This window comes from Dendrobates tinctorius, unplaced genomic scaffold (genome assembly GCF_039654945.1).
Source record: "Dendrobates tinctorius isolate UK_male_01 unplaced genomic scaffold, ASM3965494v1 ptg000126l, whole genome shotgun sequence".
Taxonomy (NCBI): Eukaryota; Metazoa; Chordata; class Amphibia; order Anura; family Dendrobatidae; genus Dendrobates; species Dendrobates tinctorius.
Genome location: NW_027361794.1, coordinates 16,098,195 through 16,121,860, shown reverse-complemented (window position 1 = coordinate 16,121,860; position 23,666 = coordinate 16,098,195). Strand labels below are relative to the sequence as shown.

The window sequence follows — 23,666 nt, the reverse complement described above, 5'->3', positions numbered from 1 at the left end:
AAGTTATCCATTGACGATCCTGTATTAGATGACGCTGACTGTTACTTGCCGAGATCTATAAACTACAAAGCCAAATGACAGCGTACATAGAATGTTCTGACAAGTTAGAAAAATCACTTGAAGAAAAATATTAAGGCTACTTTCACACTTGCGTTTTTTTGCAGCGCGTTTTTTGCGCATACAAACACATACAAACGCTGCGTTTTTTTCAAGCATTTTTATGCGCATGCATGAAAAAAACACAGCGTTTGTATGCGTTTTTAGTACGTTTGCGTTTTTTTGCACATTGTTTGTCCTCACCCAAAAAAAAATCTAGATAACAATCTGGCAACACACACGACCAATGGGACGTCAGTGGCGGTGTGGTATGTTAATATATAGACCCTGTCTACAGTATTCACATTTCCTTGATTGTTCTCGTGTCAACATGGATCTGCGCTGGAAGAGTTTTCACTTCAACTTGGATTTGGACATCGCGATGGCTAGGGCATATGCAGTTGCTTGCCATGAACAAAGGAAGAGAGAGAGACAGCGAAGACGGCAGCGGCGGCGTATGTAGATACATCCGATTGTTGAACTCCGGGAGAGCCGTGGGGCATACCACACCCTCTACAGTGAGCTACAGGCAAACCTGGAGAAATTTACAGATTATATCCGGATGTCCCAACAGAGCTTTAGGGATTTGCTTGCTCGTGTCCAAGAATCCATCCGGAGACAGGACACACAGCTCCGTCGTGCGATTCCTCCTGAGGAACGGCTACTGGTGACATTACGGTACGTAATATTTAAAAACAAAGGGGTGTGGTCTGATGGTTTTTTCTTTTTTTTTTTTTTTTTTTTTACATGTACTATTCAAAACCTGGGATAATTATTTTTCGTGAATGTACTAATTTTTTATTTTATAATTTTAAAAAACCATATACAGAAATATTAATTTTACTTCTTTCTCTGTTTCGCAGATTCCTGGTGACTGGAGCAACCCTATCTTCACTACACTTCCAGTACCGTATTGGAATCTCTACCTTGTCTGGAATTGTTGCGGACACCTGCCGGGCTCTCTGGAACGTTCTTTGTCCAGAATTTATGCCCCTGCCCACCGCTGAAAAGTGGATGGAAATTGCTGACAAATTCTGGACAGTCTGCAATTTCCCCAACTGTTTGGGAGCTGTTGATGGTAAACACATACGGATCATCAAACCCAAAAGAACTGGATCGGAGTACTATAATTACAAAAAGTACTTTTCAATAGTACTCATGGCCATTGCGGATGCCGGATGTATGTTTGTAGCAGTGGACATTGGAGCATTTGGCCGTGGTAATGACTCACAGGCTTTTAAAAACTCAGACATGGGCCGGAGGTTGTATGGCAACCAATTTAATTTCCCTATACCACGGCCTCTTCCCCACACCGAAGCTCCGCTACTGCCCTTTGTAATGGTTGGGGGATGAGGCTTTTCAGATGTGCGCAAACCTACTGAAACCCCACTCCAGTCGTGACTTGGACCACACCAAAAAAATATTTAATTACAGGCTGACCAGGGCCAGTAGAACTGTCTAGTGTGCTTTTGGGATTCTTGTCTCCAGATGGCGAATTCTCGGCACAGCCATTAATCTTAAACTTGAAACAGAGGATGAGGTGGGGAAGGCGTGTGTGGTTCTACATAATTTTGTGATGGGCAGGTAAAAGAGTTGAGCGACTTTGGTAGGATCGGGTTTCATGAAACCAAATTTGTTTCAAATGAAACTGGTCCGAATAGTGGAAAAAAAGTCAGAGATTCGTTCAAAACCCAACCCCAATGCAAGTAAATGGGGAATAAAAGTCTGCATTGAGTGGATGAATGTAATCAGCTCAATTCCGACTTTTATTTCCCATTAACTAACATTGTGGTAGTGTTTCGAACGAAACTCGCCTTTTTTTTTGCCCGAGTTTCACCAGTTTGTGTTTCATGAAACCAGATCCTAGCCGGTAAACTCTAGTTATTATACTAGGCCTTGGTATTTAACATATGACGTGTATTTTACCCATCAGTGGATTCAACACACAAGAGTATGTTGTTAATTACAAGGTATATCAATAATCCCCCTTGCCTAGTATAACAATAAGTGATATGAGGATGGTAAAAAACAGCCATTCCTCAAAACACTTTTTATGACACCTTGCAAAGTTTAATGCGCATTGTGTGTACGGCGCAGTGTGTGTAGACGGCGCCAAGAACATTAATCAAACTTTGTTATGGTGAACCAGAAATTTAAATTTATTTTTAACCACAAAAATTATAAAAAAAACTTTATTTTTTTCTGCGTTTGGGGGCAGATGGTTGCAAGTTGGAGGTGTGCAGTGAAGATGCACAGCTTATAGTTGAAGATGGTGTTCTAGGGGAAGGGGCAACCAAACTTGTGGGGGAAGTGAGTCCAGTTATCTGAATTGAACTAGACACACTAGGAGGAGAGGAAAGAGGTTCAGCTACATTAGTAATAAGTGTTTGTCTTAAACTGGCCTGCCTGTACCTACTTGGGCCCAATGCCCGCCTTGATTGTTGGCGCCTGGAACTTGGGGCAAATAATGAATGTGGGTCCCCCGTCTGCTGCTGTGGCTGCTGTTGCTGCTGATGCTCTGTGGTGGCGGTGGCAGTGCTTGTCCTTGCAGGAGGACTGGTGGCGGCAGTGATGGTCCAGGTTTGCTGAGTGGTGGTGGCAGGGCTACTACATGTTGCAGTGTTTGCGGCAGGGCTGTTCCATGTTTGCGGAGTGGTTACTGTGGCTGTGCTCCAAGCATGCATGGGGGTGGTGGTGGTGCTCTAGACAGGAGCAGCGCTTGCCATGGTGGTGTCGGTGAAGTGACCAGCAGCACTCAGACTTGTGGTGGTGTAACGGTGGGTGTCCGTGCAGTGGTATGCAGCACAAGTCGGTAGTGAGGTGAAGCGTGTCAGTGGTGGCACAAGTGGAAATGACACCACTGACTGCTGCCCGTACCGATTATGCTGCATAGCCTGCAAGAAAGCATTGTTGCAGGCCTGCAGCACATTCAGCTGTTGCTCAGGACTAAGGTGTTCTGCCATGCCCTTTTCAATCTTAGTAAAAAAATGGTGCGCTGGTCTGTTGAGGTCGGCCTCCAGACGGTCAAGGCGCTGTTCGACAGATTGGAAGCGGTGTTCCATGTGGTTAAAACCACGTTCCATGAGTGAAAAAACGCTTTCCACTCTGTCTGACAGGGACTTGAGGCTGGCATTAAAGGCCTCGCTCAAGTGCATAAACTCGGGCAAGACATTCCTGTCCAAGGCCCTCTGCCACTGGCGGGTAGTGCCCGCATAACCAGTGGCAGAGACCTGGGACAGGGGAACACCTGATGGACCAGCTTCCTGGACACCAGCTGTCTGTGTGGCTGACCTGCAAGGTGCTTCCTGGCTGTCGAATGGCTGGGACGGGTCAGGACGTCCGATGAAGGACCGCTCCAAGGCCAGGTTGCAGGGTGCTGCTCCAGGTGCTGTGGAAGAAAGGAAAATCATTACTATCATGCTGTCACGACTTCCGGCTCTGCTGCGCGCTCCGGCCGGCGCGCTCCTGCTTCCCGGCGCGCTCCTGCGCCTGGTCTCCGGCTCCCTCGGCGTCTGGCACGCAGCGCGCAGCCTCCTGGGTAGTCTGACGCGCTGGCCCCGCCCCCAAGATGGCGGCGCCCACCGCTATTTATGTTCAGCGTCTCCTCAGGTGTCACGACTTCCGGCTCTGCTGCGCGCTCCGGCCGGCGCGCTCCTGCTTCCCGGCGCACTCCCGCGCCTGGTCTCCGGCTCCCTCGGCGTCTGGCACGCAGCGCGCAGCCTCCTGGGTAGTCTGAGGCGCTGGCCCCGCCCCCAAGGTGGCGGCGCCCACCGCTATTTATGTTCAGCGTCTCCTCAGGTAAGACGCCTGGTTATTGCATGCGGTGACGCCTGTCTTGTTTGGCGTTCACTGTGTTCTCAGGCCCCGTCTCTCCCCCTCTGTCTGCGCTGCTACACTTTGCTCCCCGTGCTTCCTGGGTCTCCTGTCTCGCTACTCTATCTGAGTCGCCTGCTCTCCCTCTCCTCACCCTGCCTGCCGTGTTTCTTCCCTCCTTTTGTGTACTTCATTATACCTCTTTCTTTTGCAGTTTCCAGTCCTGGTCTCCCCTCCTGGCTCTCCCGTCCTGTGTATCGTTAGGTCTCCGTTTTGTCTCTGTGCTCTATCCATCCAGTACCCCCGTGCCGCCTCTCTGGTATACTACCCCTGTCGCCCCTTTGGTTCCGGCTGTCGCGGTTCTACCTCCTGGGGGCCTGGCCCTAACGCTCCCTGTATAGGGGGTGGTCTTCACCTGGGCACTCGCCCTCGGGGGCTCTGGAGCCGTGACCCAGAGGGTCCACTCTCGGGTACGTCAGTCTTTCCCCTTTTGCGCTAGTAACATCGCAACAGAATAACCAGGCCATGGACCCCGCCGGAGCCACGGCTGCTCAAAAAGAGTTAGTTTTTCTCCGGGAGAACCAGACGCGTATGATGTCCTTCATGAAAACGATGGACTCGCGTCTCTCCGCTCTCCAGTCTTCGGACCCTAGTAACGCCGCCCAGTTGGCGGGCTTACAACAGGAATTGGTTCAGCAGCGAGACACCCAGTCACACATCCTCAGCTACATGGCTTCGGTGGATGGTCGGTTGCTCGCTCTGCATGCGGCCGCATCTGCGCCCTCCACCGCGGGTTCCCATTCCCCTCCGCAGTTAGCCAAGCCACCCCGGTTTAGCGGTGACCCCAAATCATGTCGGGGTTTTATAAATCAGTGCCGTCTCCATTTTGAGCTGCTGCCCCAGCAATACCCCACGGACTGAGCCAAAGTGGCCTTCATCATTTCCCATCTTGAGGGGGATGCTTTGGCTTGGGTCAATCCCCTCTGGGAGCGTGATGACCCGGTAGTCACCCAGCTTTCTGTTTTTCTTGAGACTTTTCGGCGGGTTTTTGATGAACCGGGCCGTTTAGCCTCCACCACTGAGGCTTTGTTTAATTTATGCCAAGGTTCCCTAACTGCAGGCCAGTACGCTATTCAGTTTAGGACCCTTTCCTCCGACTTAGGCTGGAATAACGAGGCCCTGGTCGGCGCTTTTTGGCGAGGTCTTTCGAGCCGTATAAAGGACGAGCTTGCAGGCCGCGACACCCCAACAATTCTGGAGGATTTGATCTCCTTAGCCATTCGAATTGATCTCCGGTTTCAGGAGCGGGCCAGGAAGAGAAGGGTCTCTCGTCCATTCTCTTCTGTCCGCAGACCACCCAGTCCTCGTCCCAGGAGCCTTCCTTGATCCCCGGCGCCCGAGCCTATGCAGGTGGACCGCATAAAGCTCTCTGACCAGCGTCGCAAGGAGAGGAGCCTCCATGGTCAATGTTTCTACTGCGGTAGTGGCTCCCATCTCATCCGTGCTTGTCCAGAGCGTCCGGAAAACTTCTCCGCCTAGGCCAGGTAAGAGAGGCCTCCCTAGGTGTACGTGATACCTCTCTTCCCCTCACTTTGTCTGTCCTCTTGCATGTTGGTGGGAAGCGGGCATCCCTGGTGGCCTATGTAGACTCGGGTTCCGCCAGAAATTTTATAAGGCTAGAAGAGGTTAATAAACTTTCTGTTCCCGTAAGGGCCTTGCAAAACCCACAAATTCTCGCTTCCGTAGATGGTCGACCTCTGCTAGAGACCGTTACTCTAGTTACTCATGAAGTAGAGTTGCAGGTAGGGGCGCTGCACAAGGAAAAAATTACGTTTTACGTCTTGGCAGGAATTTCTCATCCTATCCTGCTAGGGCTTCCTTGGCTGCGGCTTCACGAGCCCACCTTAGATTGGCATAGTGGCAACATCTTGCACTGGGGGGAGTCTTGTCAGACTCGGTGTCTGCTGTCGGTTCGTCCCGTAGGTGTCCCCGGTCCTTCCCTTGTTCCTCCTGGTTTGCCGTTGGTGTACCATGATTTTTTTGGATGTTTTTGATAAGAAAGAAGCTGAGACTCTTCCTCCGCACCGTTCCTACGACTGCCCTATTGAACTCGTTCCTGGTACCACCCCGCCTCGTGGAAGGATTTATCCTCTCTCCCCGGCAGAGACCGATGCCATGTCAGAATACATTCGAGACAACTTGGCTAGAGGCTTCATTCGGAAATCTTCGTCCCCTGCGGGAGCGGGCTTCTTTTTCGTAAAGAAGAAAGACGGATCCCTGCGCCCGTGCATCGATTATCGAGGCTTGAATCAAATTAGGGTGAAGAACAAATATCCCCTACCACTCATCTCTGAGCTTTTTGATCGCCTGAGGGGGGCACGGGTGTTTACGAAGCTGGATCTTCGAGGAGCCTATTATCTGGTTCGCATACGCTCCGGGGACGAGTGGAAGACGGCGTTTAACACGCGTGATGGACACTACGAGTATTTGGTTATGCCCTTTGGGTTGTGCAACGCACCTGCCGTATTCCAGGAACTCGTTAATGATGTCTTTCGGGATCTCCTTTACTCCTGTGTCGTGGTCTACCTGGACGACATTTTAGTCTTCTCACCCGATCTGGCTACCCATCGGCGAGACGTTCGCCAAGTTCTTCTACGTCTCAGAGAAAACCACCTTTTCGCCAAATTAGAGAAGTGTCTCTTTGAGCAAACTTCGTTGCCGTTTCTTGGTTACATCGTCTCAAACTCAGGATTGGAGATGGATCCTGAGAAGGTCTCCGCAGTTCTTAAATGGCCACGTCCCCTCGGAGTGAAGGCAATTCAGAGGTTTTTGGGTTTTGCCAATTATTACAGGCAATTTATCCCGCATTTCTCCTCTTTGACAAAACCCATCTCAGCTCTTGTCCGCAAAGGAGCCGATCCCAGTCACTGGCCCTCCGATGCCGAGGCTGCCTTCAAAACCCTGAAGCAAGAATTCGCTAAGTCCCCAGTACTCCATCGCCCGGATGCCAGCAGGCCATTCATCCTTGAGGTTGACGCATCCTCAGTGGGAGCTGGAGCAGTTCTTCTGCAGAAATCATCTTCGGGTCGCACTCTCACCTGCGGATTCTTTTCCAAGGCTTTTTCCGCTCCCGAACGTAATTATGCTGTTGGAGATAGAGAACTCCTGGCCATAAAGATGGCTCTTGAAGAATGGCGCCATCTCCTCGAGGGTGCCCTCCATCCGTTCATCATTTTCACGGATCACAAGAACTTAGTCTATCTCCAATCCGCCCAGGGGCTCAACCCTCGTCAAGCCAGATGGTCACTGTTTTTCGAAAGATTTGACTTTGAACTCCACTTCCGACCCGGGGAGAAGAACATCAAGGCGGATGCTCTCTCACGGTCATTCCTGTCTGTCGACAAGGAGGAGGGTCCAATCCATCTTATCGATCCCACCAAGATCCTTTCCGTGGCTCCATTAAGCCTGGTCTCCCCACCATCTGGTAAGACCTTTGTTCGAAGTGGAGACAGATTAAAGGTTCTTCGCTGGAGTCATTCATCTAAATTCTCCGGACATGTCGGAGATAAGAAGACTCTCTCATTTGTCTCCCGCCATTAATGGTGGCCTTCGCTTTGCAAGGATGTCCAAGATTTCGTCGCCTCCTGTCCGTCTTGTGCCCGGAACAAGGTTCCTCGACATTCTCCTCTAGGACTCCTGCATCCGTTACCAGTACCAACCAACCCGTGGACTCATATCGCCATCGATTTCATCACTGACTTGCCTCCCTCTTCTAGATGCACGGTGATATTGGTGGTCGTGGATCGGTTTTCCAAAATGGCTCATTTCGTCGCTCTGCCTGGTTTGCCTACCGCTTTGGAGTTAGCGAGGATCTTTCTGCTTCACGGTTTTTCACCTCCATGGTTTTCCCCAGCATATTGTCTCGGATCGTGGAGTCCAGTTTTCTTCCCGTTTTTGGCGATCTCTCTGCGGATTACTTCAGATAACGTTGGATTTCTCCTCTGCCTATCACCCTCAGTCTAATGGACAAGTCGAGAGAGTCAACCAGGTGCTAACATCTTACCTTCGGCATTTTTCCAACGCTCATCAGGACGACTGGGCCTCCCTTCTTCCTTGGGCGGAGTTCGCCTACAACAATCACCCAAGTGAGGCTTCCTCCAAATCTCCCTTTTTTGTGGTTTTTGGTCAACACCCCGGCATTCTACTTCCCGTATCCCCCACCTCGGGCGTGCCGGCAGCGGATTTCTTGTCTGTGGACTTCTCTCAGATCTGGAGGGAGACCAAAGTGGCCCTTGAGAATGCCAGTCTCAGAATGAAGCGGTATGCCGACAAGAGACGGCTCGACGCTCCCCCGTATCGTCCCGGGGATAAGGTTTGGTTAGCTTCTCGATATATTAGGTTAAAAATTCCCTCCTACAAGTTAGGTCCTCGTTACATTGGTCCCTTTGAGGTCTTGAGTCGCATCAACGACGTGGCCTACAAGTTGAGGCTACCCGCCTCTCTAAAGATTCCCAACACTTTCCATGTATCTCTTCTTAAACCAGCGGTGTTCAACCACTTCCATGCTGCTCCCTCCCTAGTCTCCCAGTCTTGTAGCTCAGAGAACACCTTTGAGGTACGGGATATTTTGGCTAGAAAGACTGTTAAAGGAAAGACTCTGTTTTTGATTGATTGGAGGGGTTTCGGCCCCGAGGAGAGATCTTGGGAACCTCAGGAAAATATTAATGCTCCCCGCATTATGAGACGGTTTCTCTCCAATATTAGGAGCGAGGGGTGTAAAGGGGGGGGTACTGTCACGACTTCCGGCTCTGCTGCGCGCTCCGGCCGGCGCGCTCCTGCTTCCCGGCCGGCGCGCTCCTGCTTCCCGGCCGGCGCGCTCCTGCTTACCGGCGCGCTCCCGCGCCTGGTCTCCGGCTCCCTCTGCGTCTGGCACGCGGCGCGCAGCCTCCTGGGTAGTCTGACGCGCTGGCCCCGCCCCCAAGATGGCGGCGCCCACCGCTATTTATGTTCAGCGTCTCCTCAGGTGTCACGACTTCCGGCTCTGCTGCGCGCTCCGGCCGGCGCGCTCCCGCACCTGGTCTCCGGCTCCCTCGGCGTCTGGCACGCAGCGCGCAGCCTCCTGGGTAGTCTGACGTGCTGGCCCCGCCCCCAAGATAGCGGCGCCCACCGCTATTTATGTTCAGCGTCTCCTCAGGTAAGACGCCTGGTTTTTGCATGCGGTGACGCCTGTCTTGTTTGGCGTTCACTGTGTTCTCAGGCCCCGTCTCACCCCCTCTGTCTGCGCTGCTACACTTTGCTCCCCGTGCTTCCTGGGTCTCCTGCCTCGCTACTCTATCTGAGTCGCCTGCTCTCCCTCTCCTCACCCTGCCTGCCGTGTTTCTTCCCTCCTTTTGTGTACTTCATTATACCTCTTTCTTTTGCAGTTTCCAGTCCTGGTCTCCCCTCCTGGCTCTCCCATCCTGTGTATCGTTAGGTCTCCGTTTTGTCTCTGTGCTCTATCCATCCGGTACCCCCGTGCCGCCTCTCCGGTATACTACCCCTGTCGCCCCTTTGGTTCCGGCTGTCGCGGTTCTACCTCCTGGGGGCCTGGCCCTAACGCTCCCTGTATAGGGGGTGGTCTTCACCTGGGCACTTGCCCTCGGGGGCTCTGGAGCCGTGACCCAGAGGGTCCACTCTCGGGTACGTCAGTCTTTCCCCTTTTGCGCTAGTAACATCGCAACACATGCTTTACAAGAAGCATCAGCTGTGGATTAGAAAAACACAGATTAATAAAAATAAAAACCAAAAAATTATAATACTTACGATCTGGTGGCAAGGACCGGTCTAAGGAACTGCAACGTGTGATAGTATCGGTATCTTGTTCTTGTCCTTGACGCAGAACCACTGCGAACCTGGCCCTCAGCACGAACATCACTGTTGAAGCGGTCCTTGATCGAGCGCCAACGTGTTCGAACTTTGTCCACTGTTGGAAAAACAAACAGACAACATGTAACAATTGTGTTTGATGCACGACATATGCTATCACGAAACCCAACAGTGCCATCGAGGACAATAGTCACTGCAGCACAATACAGCAATACAATACCCAAAGCAGTCACTATTGAGCCAGATGACACTGTTGGGTTTCCTGCTAGAATATATCTAGCAAAAAACCCAACAGTGCCATCAAGGACAATAGTCACTGCGGCATAACAGAGCAGGGAAATACTTACTAAACGCCTTTTTGGAGGATGCAGTGGCGCTGTCCCAGCCATCCATCAACTCTGCGGCCACCTCATTCCATAGCCGCCGGTTCACCACATTGTCCTTGTACAGCCGGTCACGGCTGTCCCACAATGGGGAACGCTCCTCGACCAGGCGGATAAGGTGCTCATTATCCAGGTATACGTCTTCATCCCGTTGTGGAACCTAGACAAAACACACTCATTAGAATATTCGAATTTTGTGTAAATAAAAAGTTACAAAAAAGATCCAGAAAAGAGGAAATATAGAAGATAAAAAATAAAGAACATTACAAATCATTTGATACTTACATTCCGTATCACCACCGGGACTTGGCTGCTCCTGCTGTTCGCCCTCACTTGTCGCGTCCGCAGAAGATGACGATGTCTGAAAAAAAACAACAAACGTTAAGAGATTTGGAGAAGCAGCAGATATACTTACCAAACGCACGAAAATAATCACCTCACGGTCTGCTTGCGCCAGTTCCTGCCGGGATGGGGAATATTCAGATTCCGAAGACATACTGCATGTAAAAATAATAAAACGCATTAGTACATATATAGAATTTAAAAGGACAGGCATACATTATTAGATGTAATAATGCTCACATTCTTGATGCTGAAGCTGGGATTGAAGATGGGTTCTTTTTTTTGCAGTCTTTCTGCTCTCCAGTCTGTCTCTATAGTTGTGGTACAGTGCTGGCAGACACCTCCTTTATATAGACATGTTTTTTTTTGGGTGGGGAATTTTATAACTAGTCTAACCAGTGGACACCTAAAAAAAAACGCATGCGCAAAAAAACGCATACATGCGCATGCGCACCCATAGACCATAATGGTCATTTTTTGCGCATGCGTTTTTTTAAAGCGGTTGGGCGGACCAAAAATTGCAACATGTAGCGTCCGGAAAATAAGGACACACACCATAAAAAAAAAGCAGCGCACAAAGAACGCATACGTGCGCATGCCAATGCGCACGTATGCGCACCCATGTTAAATATAGGGGGGAAAACCGCATGCACACGTATGCGCAAAAACGCAAATGTGAAACCAGCCTAAGATAGGTCTGTAAGAGAAAGCGGAGGGTAATGATGTTGTTGGCTTCCTAGATCCCTGATATCTTATTGGATGAATCTACCTTCTCTCCCTTCTGTGCTGCTGAATGTCTCATATGGTCCCTACAAGACCAGGTCCAGTCTTTCTGGCCAAACTTCGCTTTTATGATTGACAACATTAAATGTGCAGTGAGGCCAAGTGTGAATTTCTGTATAATAACAACAGTTTCCTTTTATCCTGACTTATTAATTTAAAAATCACTAACTTCAAACAGTGTCGCGAGAAACTACATAAAACCATTACACCTGTGCCATGATATATCTCTAAGCTGTGCATGGCTGATGGCTGTAATGTACATTTATTCCCGCCTGCAGGAGATGTGTTGGCATGGCTCCAGCCCTGGTTTCATGGATTCACTCCACGTAATAAATTACATTCTGTTTTCAATCCTAAGGAATTCAGATTACTGCAGAATCTCTCCTGAAATTGAGCAGTAATACTTTTCTGCTCTTGTGGTCAGGACTCATAGTAGCTCCAATGGTCCTCCATAAATGAGTGCAGTTTATAGATAAATGGCGTGCACTCTGTTTAGTGTAAGGCAGGTGCAGGCTGAACCTGGAGCTAGTCCAGTTAGTCATATAAGAGAAGAAACAGCCGCACTCAAAATCTGATTTTTCAAATGCATAGCATAGATAAATTTATTGAAGTCACCACAGCAGTAATAAAGTGTCAAGGTAACGTTTTGAGTATGTTATGGGTCTTTATCAAACCTCAATTAAGTAAAAAAATGGATTAAACGTGTGAAGAAAAAGCAAGTCGGCACTGCCAATACTACTGCCGATGTGAGACTCTCATGTCCATACTGCTCATGGAGGCTGAACCCCGAGATCTCGGGTGCTAGTGCAGAAAACACAATGTATGAATTCATTGTCTTGTGATTAATTTAACTTTTTTATCACAACTTGCATATTTAAAGAGATTAAGTAGAAATGTTAATAAATATAAATTTCAAGGATTTTATTCAAAAATAATAATTGGTTTTATTCTTGGCAGATGACTGCACCAGGAGATCAGGGGGACAGCTGACATCTTCAGTTTATAAATCAGATGATCTTGAGATTACACCGGATACAATTGAAGTGAATGCCATTACTCCAGATATTCCATCATCCAGTCACAACAAAGATCGACCATCTGATCCTTTGAAAAAGGTCCTGTCTTCTGATTCATTACTGACCCCTGAGGAAAATCAAAGTCATAAAATAAGCATTAAAAAACAAACTGATAAAGCAAAGAAACCATTTTCACGATCTGAAAAAAATGAGGAGAATAGGTTTTCTTGTTCCAAGTGTGGGAAATGTTTTAATCAGAAATCACATCTAGTTACACACCAGATTACTCATACAGGGGAGAAGCCATTTTCCTGTTCAGAATGTGGGAAATGTTTTAACCAGAAATCGAATCTTATCACACATCAGAGAACTCACACAGGGAAGAAGCCTTTTTCATGTTCAGAATGTGGGAAATGTTTTAACCATAAATCAAGTCTTATCAAACATCAGATAACTCACACAGGGAAGAAGCCTTTTTCATGTTCAGAATGTGGGAAATGTTTTAACCGTAAATCAAATCTTATCACACATCAGAGAACTCACACAGGGGCGAAGCCTTTTTCATGTTCAGAATGTGGGAAATGTTTTAACCATAAATCGAATCTTATCATACATCAGAGAACTCACACAGGGGCGAAGCCTTTTTCATGTTCAGAATGTGGGAAATGTTTTAACCATAAATCAAGTCTTATCAAACATCAGAGAACTCACACAGGGGAGAAGCCTTTTTCCTGTTCAGAATGTGGGAAATGTTTTACAGATAAATCAAGTCTTATCAAACATCAGAGGACTCACACAGGGGAGACGCCTTTTTCATGTTCAGAATGTGGGAAATGTTTTACAGAAAAATCAAATCTTATCACACATCAGAGAACTCACACAGGGGAGAAGCTTTTTTCATGTTCCTAATGCGGGAAAAGTTTTACTTGGAAATTTAACTCTTAATAAACTTCAGAGTAGTCACACAGGGGAGAAGCCTTTTTCATCTTCAAAATGTTGTTTCAACCGAAAAGTGTATCTTATCATTTCTCATGTTTGGTCTCTTTAAAATATAAACACTCATACTCTCCTTCCATGCCTGTGCTGATTAATTGATGTCGCAATTCACATTCCCGCATTTCTTATCAAAGCGCACATCTTCCCACTCCGGTGCCATTACTGCCTCAGCTTGGAAAAAGAAGCACTTAACTCACAGGCTTGAGCTGTCTTACATCATGAAAGTCTTGCAATTTCTCCTTTCTTAATGTCGGTCTCACAAGAAAACAGCTCCACAAATCTTGTGTTCTCACCGAAGCCCACATACTGAGCAATATTTGCTTCATAGGGGAATTTACCTCCCCCCTCCCAAGACACAGGGGATTCTGACATATGGAACACCATAATTGATTTGTATATCATATTGCGTCTATGCCTACTAAGGAAGACATGGAGCAATATATACAGAGGCTGGAGACCACACACAAAACTGAAATATGTTCCCTTACTTATAGCCTGTCACAGCTTACTGTCAAGGTACAGAGATTACAGGATGATGTTGTACAAGTTTTGGACCATCAACAGGCTCATAAACTAACACTGGATCTTCACAGCCAGCAAATAAACAGTCTGTATAATATGGTTGATGACCAAGAAAATCACAGTAGTATCTGGATAAGGGGTATACCTGAAAGCATCAATACACAAGTGATTATGCAGACACTGCTTACTTTATTCAATAATATCCTTGGTGATCCTATTGATAAGGAGCTGGAGATCGATAGGACGCACCATACACTAGACAATCATGCCTCTGGGAAATCTTTTTCCCCTTCAGGGAGCTTCTTTCAGGTCTTCAGTCCATACCAGCAGGCCCTCAGAGCAGGGGTCTGCTGTACAATTCTATCTCTTCCCACCTTCCCCACGGGAAGGTTGCCTATGCACGTCTTTCCCCTTCTTCCCCTACGGGAAGACTGATCCTAACTTCCCTTCTATTCTCCCTGTTGTGAGTTCATTTTCCCCTTCACCGTTGAGGTCTGATGAACTCCCTCCTCTGGTGAAGGAAGCTAGTGAAGCTGATTACCAAACACCTGGGCAGCTAGATGATGACTGGGTGGCTGGAATGGAGGACTGGATATAAGGCAGCCGACGCCCTTCTGCCTTGCTGGTGATCCTGCTGGATTCTTGGAGACCAGTCTGATTCCTACGTCTCAAAGCTAAGTTTTTCTGCTCTGCTTTGTACACTTCAGTTTTGTTTTTCTTTTGCCTTGTTTTTTGGGAGTTCTGCCATCCCCGGCCGGGGGTGAGCTGAATTCCATTTTTGTCTCTGATTTGTTGATCTTTTGCTCTGTCTTCAGAATATACCTGAGTGCTGATATAGTCAGGGCCTATTTTTCCTATCAGTCGGTTGGCACATTTTGGATAGGGTTTTTGCGGTTGGCAGACAGCGGCTTTCCTATCCTGTCCTATTTAGTTAGCTTGGGCCCCATCATTTGCTCAACCTATCTTTCTATCTGTGTTAGTGTTTTCATCTTGCTTCACCGTCATTATATGTTGGGGGCTGCTTATTGCTTTGGGGTCTGCTCTGGGGCAGTTTAGTTTTTCCCCTTTCTGTCTTTAGGCTATGTAGTTCTCCGGCTGTGATCGAGGGGTCTAGGGCACCGTAGGAACCCCCCACGGCTACTGCTAGTTGTTGTGGATAGGTTCAGGGGTCTGCAATCCGATAGCTGCCAACCTCTCTGGTTTTTCTGGACTTAGCTAGTATTTTGTTTTTTCCTCCTTCGGTGACTCATCATAACATCTCCCGCTCCAACCTTCCAGCTCCACCCACCTTCTAACACCCTTTCCTAGCCAGCAGGGATGGTGAAGCACATCACCTGCTGCTGTGGTGGATGCAGTGTTGTGTAAGAGCCAGGTCAGGTGCCTCCATCTTACTTGAAAGGTGGAATACTACACCTCTGGTTGAGGTGCAGTACCTCTGTGGCGACTGGACCATCAGGGGCGTCACATACCCCCATTAAACGCAGCACATTCGCGGGCTGAAATAGATTGCATGATGTTACAGGGGTACATACAAACAATTTTTAAGTGTTATCAGGTAAAACATATTCAAACTCAACTTCCCTTTATGAGAGACACTCTCTCACTTCAACGTTACATGATAACATTACCTTACATTATCTATATCTTACTACAATCTTACATCCTCTATAGTTATCCATTCCTATCTTCTATATTCTAAAGTGCTACTGGCAGCAACCATTACCAACTGTGAAGTTCGTTACCAAGTCAGGGCACACTATCCCTTGCTGAAATACTTTCATTATTCCTTACGTATTACATCTATCTATACAATACTAACACTTGTCCCTAAACTGTTTGGGTGACAACAGTTGTTCAGTGGTTCGCCACCTGCTCTGGACACCTTGTCCCAGAAACAATACTTTTCTCATTTACTATTAGGCATTCAACATATTTTGCAAAAAGCCAGTTCCCTACTTAATAATCTACTGATACCTATTAGTTCTGATACTCTACCAATGCTATACTAGATTTTCACAATAATCCTATACACTATCAATATACAGTTTCCTATACATAGTATAATATTTACAATCATAATAACATTTTTATTACAATCAAAAAGCTGTCATTATTTGAGGTAAGTGGCAGATACTATCCCAGCCGGGGTATCTTCTAGTGTCCTTGTGCTGTATGGCGGAGCCGCTCAAAACCTTCAACGTTGGTCTTGGGTGGGCTGCAAGATATATAGTTGTGGTCAAAAGCATTGACACCCCTGCAATTCTGTCAGATAATACTCAGTTTCTTCCTGAAAATGATTGCAAACACAACTTTTTTTTATTATTATCTTCTTTTAATTTGTGTTAAATGAAAAAACACAAAAAGAATTGTCCTAAAGCCAAATTGGATATAATTCCACACCAAGCATAAAAAAGAGGGTGGACAAAAGTATTGGCACTGTTCGAAAAATCATGTGATGCTTCTCTAATTTGTGTAATTAACAGCACCTGTAACTTACCTGTGGCACCTAACCAGGTGTTGGCAATAACTAAATCACACTTGCAGCCAGTTGACATGGAATAAAGTTGACTCAACCTCTGTCCTGTGTCCTTGTGTGTACCACATTGAGCATGGAGAAAAGAAAGAAGACCAAAGAACTGTCTGAGGACTTGAGAAACCAAATTGTGAGGAAGCATGAGCAAGTCCATCTCCAACCACCTGAATGTTCCTGTGTCTACCGTGCGCAGTGTCATCAAGAAGTTTAAAGCCCATGGTACTGTGGATGACCTCCCTAGATGTGGACGGAAAAGAAAAATTGACAAGAGATTTCAACGCAAGATTGTGCGGATGTTGGATAAAGAACCTCGACTAACATCCAAACAAGTTCAAGCTGCCCTGCAGTCCGAGGGTACAACAGTGTCAACCCGTACTATCCATCGGCGTCTGAATGAAAAGGGACTGTATGGTAGGAGACCCAGGAAGACCCCACTTCTTACCCCGAGACATAAAAAAGCCAGGCTGGAGTTTGCCAAAACTTACCTGAAAAAGCCTAAAATGTTTTGGAAGAATGTTCTCTGGTCAGATGAGTATAATCATATAAATATCCCCTAAAAATGATGCTTTATTGATTAAAAAAACATAAATGGTCATACACTAAAAATCAAAGTGGCAAAAAAACAAAACAAATAGTGTTCAAACAAAAACCCCTTAAAGGGAACAAATAGGAATCCCTGATAAATAATCTGAGCTTAAACCTGCCTGGCCGCGGAGGTTGGCACCCTAGGGGGGAACGTTGTGGCGCCCCCGCTCACCGATGGCTGTCCCTAGGGGCCCTATTATACCCTGCAGCCACTAGGGAGACCCTCTACCCAATAAAAAAGGGACCCCTATTACTAAACAAAGATACTTCTGCTCTAAAGAGGACCCTATGTCCCTTTATATGTTAAAATCAATATAACACATTTGGCATTAGGTGGTATGTATGGGTAATAATGATTGGAATAAACCCCTCATACCGTTTCAACCACAATATAAAGAGCATAAATGTTGAGGGGTTCATTGACTAGACAGATCAAGATCATTTTGCGATACATCAGTCTTCAAGAGCACATAACCCTTATCGCAAATAGCAACCTCAATGATCCAAAATCAATGTCACTAGGGGCATTAAATATTGATACCATATCATTCACACCCTATTACTGCCCAATTTGCTATCATACATAGCTTCATAAATGTCCAGTCAATGCAAATGCCAATATAATAGTTCCAAAATCGCAACAGCGATACTTATCTGTATTACCCGCCACCTGCCATGGTTTTTAGCGCCTCAACGCGTTTCGCCTGTATGGGCTCATCAGGAGGCCAGATAAATTCATGTCATGTGTCCCAAGTAAGGTGCAGTAGCAAAGTGATACTTCACTAATCTCCCTTTTTAAAACCAACGCCATCAAAATATGTGTACCGCCCACTCACACTCTCGTGGCACAGCGTCCTCCCATTGTCTCAATACGCATGTCCATACGTCACTGATGCATGACCAATCAGACACCAATAGTCAGAGAGTCTCACTGCGCTCGATCCACATGTCCAGACATCACTGGTGCATGATCGATCAGGCATCTATAATCTAAACGTTTCATTGCGCTCACCAATCCCGACGCCCATCCCTGGCTTACGGGTCAGTCATGTAGCGCACATGCAGGTGCTCTACCACGCATGCCCACCTTTCCCTCACTCGAGTCATGTATGACTTCCGGATGTCTCATGTGGTGCGCAGTCAAATGTTCGCTCCCCAGGCTCTGACGTGATGTCCAATACACCAGCGATTAGGATCCGCCCCAGGCCTTCAGCCTCAGGTCTCTTTACGTATTACTGTGTATGCTCCGGGCTACAACAGAATGCCCGATATTTCGCCCGTCCACATCTATCGACCCCATGTGGCAGATGCAAATGTACCTATTAGAGAGTTACAGCGCATAATCGCATTAGAACCTCTCAGAATAAAATAAAGAATGTAGAGAGGCAGCGAAACAAGAATTGATCAACTAGGGGTAGAATAATAATGATATTTTCTCTTATTGATATCACACAAGCTATGGGGATCCATCAACCCCAAAAGATAGCTAGATAAAGACACCAAAGATCTCCCTACATCCAATTGGGAGTATATGGCGGCGTGTGATAAAGGGAAATAGATAGACACAATATCCTATAGCGATCAATGGGGATCCCCAAGCAAACAGGGGACCTAAAAAACAAAAACTGAGAATGCCAATAGACCCTAAAGGCCACATTCTTCAGCTGTGGCTTATAAGAAACAGGCAAAAGAGAGCTGCTCATTTAACCCCTTAGGCTCCAGGCACGCCATCCTGAATATCCACTCACATTCTCTTCTAAGGATCATTTTATCCAAATTCCCTCCTCTCGGGTTCACATTGACCACTTCTACTATATTAAATTTAATATCTCCAGGGTTGCCTTTATGACATGACCACATATGTTTCGCAAGTGGGGTATCCCTTTGGTTCCTAATATCGCCCATATGTTCCCCCACTCTCCTTCTAAACTCTCTCTTGGTCTTCCCTATGTAGTCTCTAGGGCACGAACACGTGGCCATATAAACAACCCCTTTGGTCTTACAGTTTGAGAAGTTACGCTGATAGAAAAACTTCCCTGTACTTGAGCTGCGAAAGCACTTCCCGGGTCTCATAAATTTACAAAGGCTGCAATTTCCGCACTTAAAAAAGCCACAAGGTCTCCTGTCCAACCATGTACCACTAGCCACCGGTCTTCTATATTGGCTGTGTACCAGCATGTCTTTAATGGATTTACCCTTCCTAAACGTGATATTGGGACGCTCACCGACCATATCTTTTAAGTCTGGATCTAATCTGAGAACATCCCAATGTTTGGACAGGACCCTCCTGACCTCCTGATGACTAGCATCAAATGTCCCGATAATCCTTACCTGTTCCGTCGAGCCCTCAACCACACGTTTCTGTAGCAATTGCTGTCTATTTGCTCTGTTTGCAAAATCATATGCTGTATCAAGGACATGTCTTGGATACCCCTTTTCCCTGAAGCGGACAAACATGTCCCCAGCTTGTTTCCGAAAGAGATCATTTCTAGAGCAGTTCCTCCTTAGCCTGAGGAATTGTCCCTTAGGAATACCCCTCTTAAGAGGGACTGGATGGTGGCTCTGCCAGTGCAGCAGACTATTTGTACTGGTCGGTTTGCGATAGATGCTCGTGGACACGCCTCCCAGCATCTCTTTTTTGATCTTGATGTCCAAAAATGGTATTTCTGTTTCATGGATCTCTGAGGTAAACCTAAGGCCCACGTCATTCTGGTTTAATTCCTTCACAAACTCTGTGAATTGATCCTTTGCCCCTGTCCATACCATGAACACATCGTCTATGAACCTATACCACATAGACACCAGACTATGCCACCATTTTTCTTCACCCCCCAAAGACAATAGTCTCCTCCCACCAGCCCAGGAACAGATTTGCATACGACGGGGCACAGGGGCTCCCCATCTCGGTGCCCCTAAGCTGGTGGTAGAACCCTCCATCGAAGGAGAATGCATTGTGCGTAAGCGTAAACTGCAGAAGGGATGTCAAAAAGTTATTGTGCCCTCTGCACGCTACTGATCTTTGACTTAAGAAGTGTCCCACACCTCTAATACCTGCTTCGTGTGGTATATTACTATAAAGGGCCTCTATATCAATAGAAGCCAACCAGGTATTCTCTTCAAATTATACACCCTCCAATTTTAATAGTAAATCCGATGTATCCCTCAAATATGATGGGATGGAGACCACAAAGGGACGCAAAATCTGGTCGATGTACAGACCACAGTTTTGTGTTAGAGAGTCCACACCCGATACAATCGGCCTCCCTTTTAGAGGGGCCAGGCTCTTATGTATCTTTGGTAATGCATAAAATGTTGCTACCAATGGAAACTTAGGGAGAAGAAACTCAAATTCCGTTTTCGAAATCAAGCCAACTGTTAGGGCCACATCTAGGAGTAAACGAAGTTCCTCATTATAAACAACCATGGGGTTACCCGTTAGTACCTCATACGTAGATTTGTCCTGTAGTATGACATTACACATGGTACGATACTCGGTATGGTTCATAATTACCAAGTTACGCCCTTTGTCGGAGGTCTTCACCACTATTTGGTCATTTTTCTTAAGGGCCTCCAAAGCTAATCGCTCACACGCCATCAAATTATCACCATCCTCCCACTCTTGATTTGTTATCCATCCTCCCACTCTTGATTTGTTATCCTCTTAAGGTCCCTCTCCACCAACAGGGCGAAAATATCAATATTTCCCATATCCCCCTGAGGTGGCATCCTCTCACTTTTACTTCTCAATGTGGTAAAAGGGCCCTTACCAGCAATGGGAGCTCTATAATTTTCTCTAAGGAGGCCAAGGAGTGCCTCATAGCCCTCAATATCTTCATCACTGAGGCCCTGTTGTCGACATGCCTCACGACTATTATGTCTAAAGAACTTTCTCCATTTAAGTTTCCTGCAAAACAAATTTAAATCCATTACCCACTCAAAACATTTGAACTTATTGGTTGGTACAAAGTTCACACCTCTTGAGAGTATACTCTGCTCATCCCTTGTAAGTGGGTGCGAGGACAGGTTCAGAATCTGTCCCCTTATTGGTTGAACCGGGTTCTGAGTTGATAGCCTGTCCTCGCACTTTGTTCCAATGCACAATGCATTCTCCTTCAATGGAGGGTTCTACCACCAGCTCAGGGGCACCGCGATGGGGAGCCCCTGTGCCCCGTCGTATGCAAATCTGTTCCTGGGCTGGTGGGAGGAGACTATTGTCTTTGGGGGTGAAGAAAAATGGTGGCATAGTCTGGTGTCTATGTGGTATAGGTTCATAGACGATGTGTTCGTGGTATGGACTGGGGCAAAGGATCAATTCACAGAGTTTGTGAAGGAATGAAACCAGAATGACGTGGGCCTTAGGTTTACCTCAGAGATCCATGAAACAGAAATACCATTTTTGGACATCAAGATCAAAAAAGAGATGCTGGGAGGCGTGTCCACGAGTATCTATCGCAAACCGACCAGTACATATAGTCTGCTGCGCTAGCAGAGCCACCATCCAGTCCCTCTTAAGAGGGGTATTCCTAAGGGACAATTCCTCAGGCTAAGGAGGATCTGCTCTAGAAATGATCTCTTTCGGAAACAAGCTGGGGACATGTTTGTCCGCTTCAGGGAAAAGGGGTACCCAAGACATGTCCTTGATACAGCACATGATTTTGCAAACAGAGCAAATAGACAGCAATTGCTACAGAAACGTGTGGTTGAGGGCTCGACGGAACAGCTAAGGATTATCGGGACATTTGATGCTAGTCATCAGGAGGTCAGGAGGGTCCTGTCCAAACATTGGGATGTTCTCAGATTAGATCCAGACTTAAAAGATATGGTCGGTGGGCGTCCCAATATCACGTTTAGGAAGGGTAAATCCATTAAAGACATGCTGGTAAACAGCCAATATAGAAGACCGGTGGCTAGTGGTACATGGTTGGACAGGAGACCTTGTGGCTTTTTTAAGTGCGGAGATTGCAGCCTTTGTAAATTTATGAGACCCGGGAAGTGCTTTCGCAGCTCAAGTACAGAGAATTTTTTCTATCAGCGTAACTTCTCAAACTGTAAGACCAAAGGGGTTTATATGGCCACGTGTTCGTGCCCTAGAGACTACATAGGCAAGACCAAGAGAGAGTTTAGAAGGAGAGTGGGGGAACATATGGGCGATATTAGGAACCAAAGGGATACCCCACTTGCGAAACATATGTGGTCATGTCATAAAGGCAACCCTGGAGATATTAAATTTAATATAGTAGAAGTGGTCAATGTGAACCTGAGAGGAGGGAATTTGGATAAAATGATCCTTAGAAGAGAATGTGAGTGGATATTCAGGATGGAGTCACTGGAGCCTAAGGGGTTAAATGAGCAGCTCTCGTTTGCCTGTTTCTTATAAGCCACAGCTGAAGAATGTGGCCTTTAGGGTCTATTGGCATTCTCAGTTTTTGTTTTTTAGGTCCCCTGTTTGCTTGGGGATCCCCATTGATCGCTATGGGATATTGTGTCTATCTATTTCCCCTTATCACACGCCGCCATATACTCCCAATTGGATGTAGGGAAATCTTTGGTGTCTTTATCTAGCTATCTTTTGGGGTTGATGGATCCCCATAGCTTGTGTGATATCAATAAGAGAAAATATCATTATTATTCTATCCCTAGTTGATCAATTCTTGTTTCGCTGCCTCTCTACATTCTTTATTTTATTCTATTCTAACTGAGAGGTTCTAATACGATTATGCGCTGTAACTCTCTAATAGGTACATTTGCATCTGCCACATGGGGTCTATAGATGTGGACGAGCGAAATATCGGGCATTCTGTTGTAGCCCGGAGCATACACAGTAATACGTAAAGAGACCTGAGGCTGATGGCCTGGGGCGGATCCTAATCGCTGGTGTATTGGACATGACGTCAGAGCCTGGGGAGTGAACATTTGACTGCGCACCACATGAGACATCCGGAAGTCATACATGACTCGAGTGAGGGAAAGGTGGGCATGCGTGGTAGAGCGCCTGCATGTGCGCTACATGACTGACCCGTAAGCCAGGGATGGCCGTCGGGATTGGTGAGCGCAATGAGACGTTTAGATTATAGATGCCTGATCGGTCATGCACCAGTCATGTCTGGACATGCGCATTGAGCGCAGTGAGACGCTCTGACTATTGGTGTCTGATTGAATCATAGAATCATAGAGTTGGAAGGGACCTCCTGGGCCATCTGGTCCAACCCCCTGCTCAAAGCAGGATTCGCTAAATCATCCCAGTCAGATGTCTGTCCAGCCTCTGTTTGAAGACTTCCATTGAAGGAGAACTCACCACTTCTCGTGGCAGCCTGTTCCACTCATTGATCACTCTAACTGTCAAAAAGTTTTTTCTAATATCTAATCTGTGTCTCCTCCCATTCAGTTTCATCCCATTGCTTCTAGTCTTTCCTTGTGCAAATGAGAATAAAGTTGATCCTTCTACAATGTGACAGCCCTTTAGATATTTGTAGACAGCTATTAAGTCTCCTCTCAGTCTTCTCTTTTGCAAACTAAACATTCCCAAATCCTGCAACCTTTCCTCATAAGACAGGGTTTGCAGACCGGTCACCATTCTGGTCGCTCTTTTCTGAACTTGCTCCAGTTTGTTGATGTCTTTTTTAAAATGTGGTACCCAAAACTGGACACAATATTCCAGATGAGGTCTGACCAAAGAGGAATAGAGGGAAATAATGACTTCACGTGATCTAGACTGTATGCTTCTGTTAATAC

The 23,666-nt window shown here is 46.7% G+C and overlaps 1 protein-coding gene across 2 annotated transcripts in view; it reads left to right on the top strand.

The window, feature by feature from the left end:
* LOC141047295 (uncharacterized) overlaps positions 1-23,666 on the top strand; it is a 60,046-nt gene that overhangs the window by 2,865 nt on the left and 33,515 nt on the right. The window contains exon 7 of one of the 2 annotated variants that reach the window (XM_073542346.1): positions 12,240-12,397. In XM_073542346.1, coding sequence (XP_073398447.1) covers positions 12,240-12,397 — 158 coding nt within the window. Of the gene's footprint in view, positions 1-12,239; positions 13,189-23,666 lie in introns of both variants that reach the window. The other variant, XM_073542347.1, reaches the window with a different exon arrangement.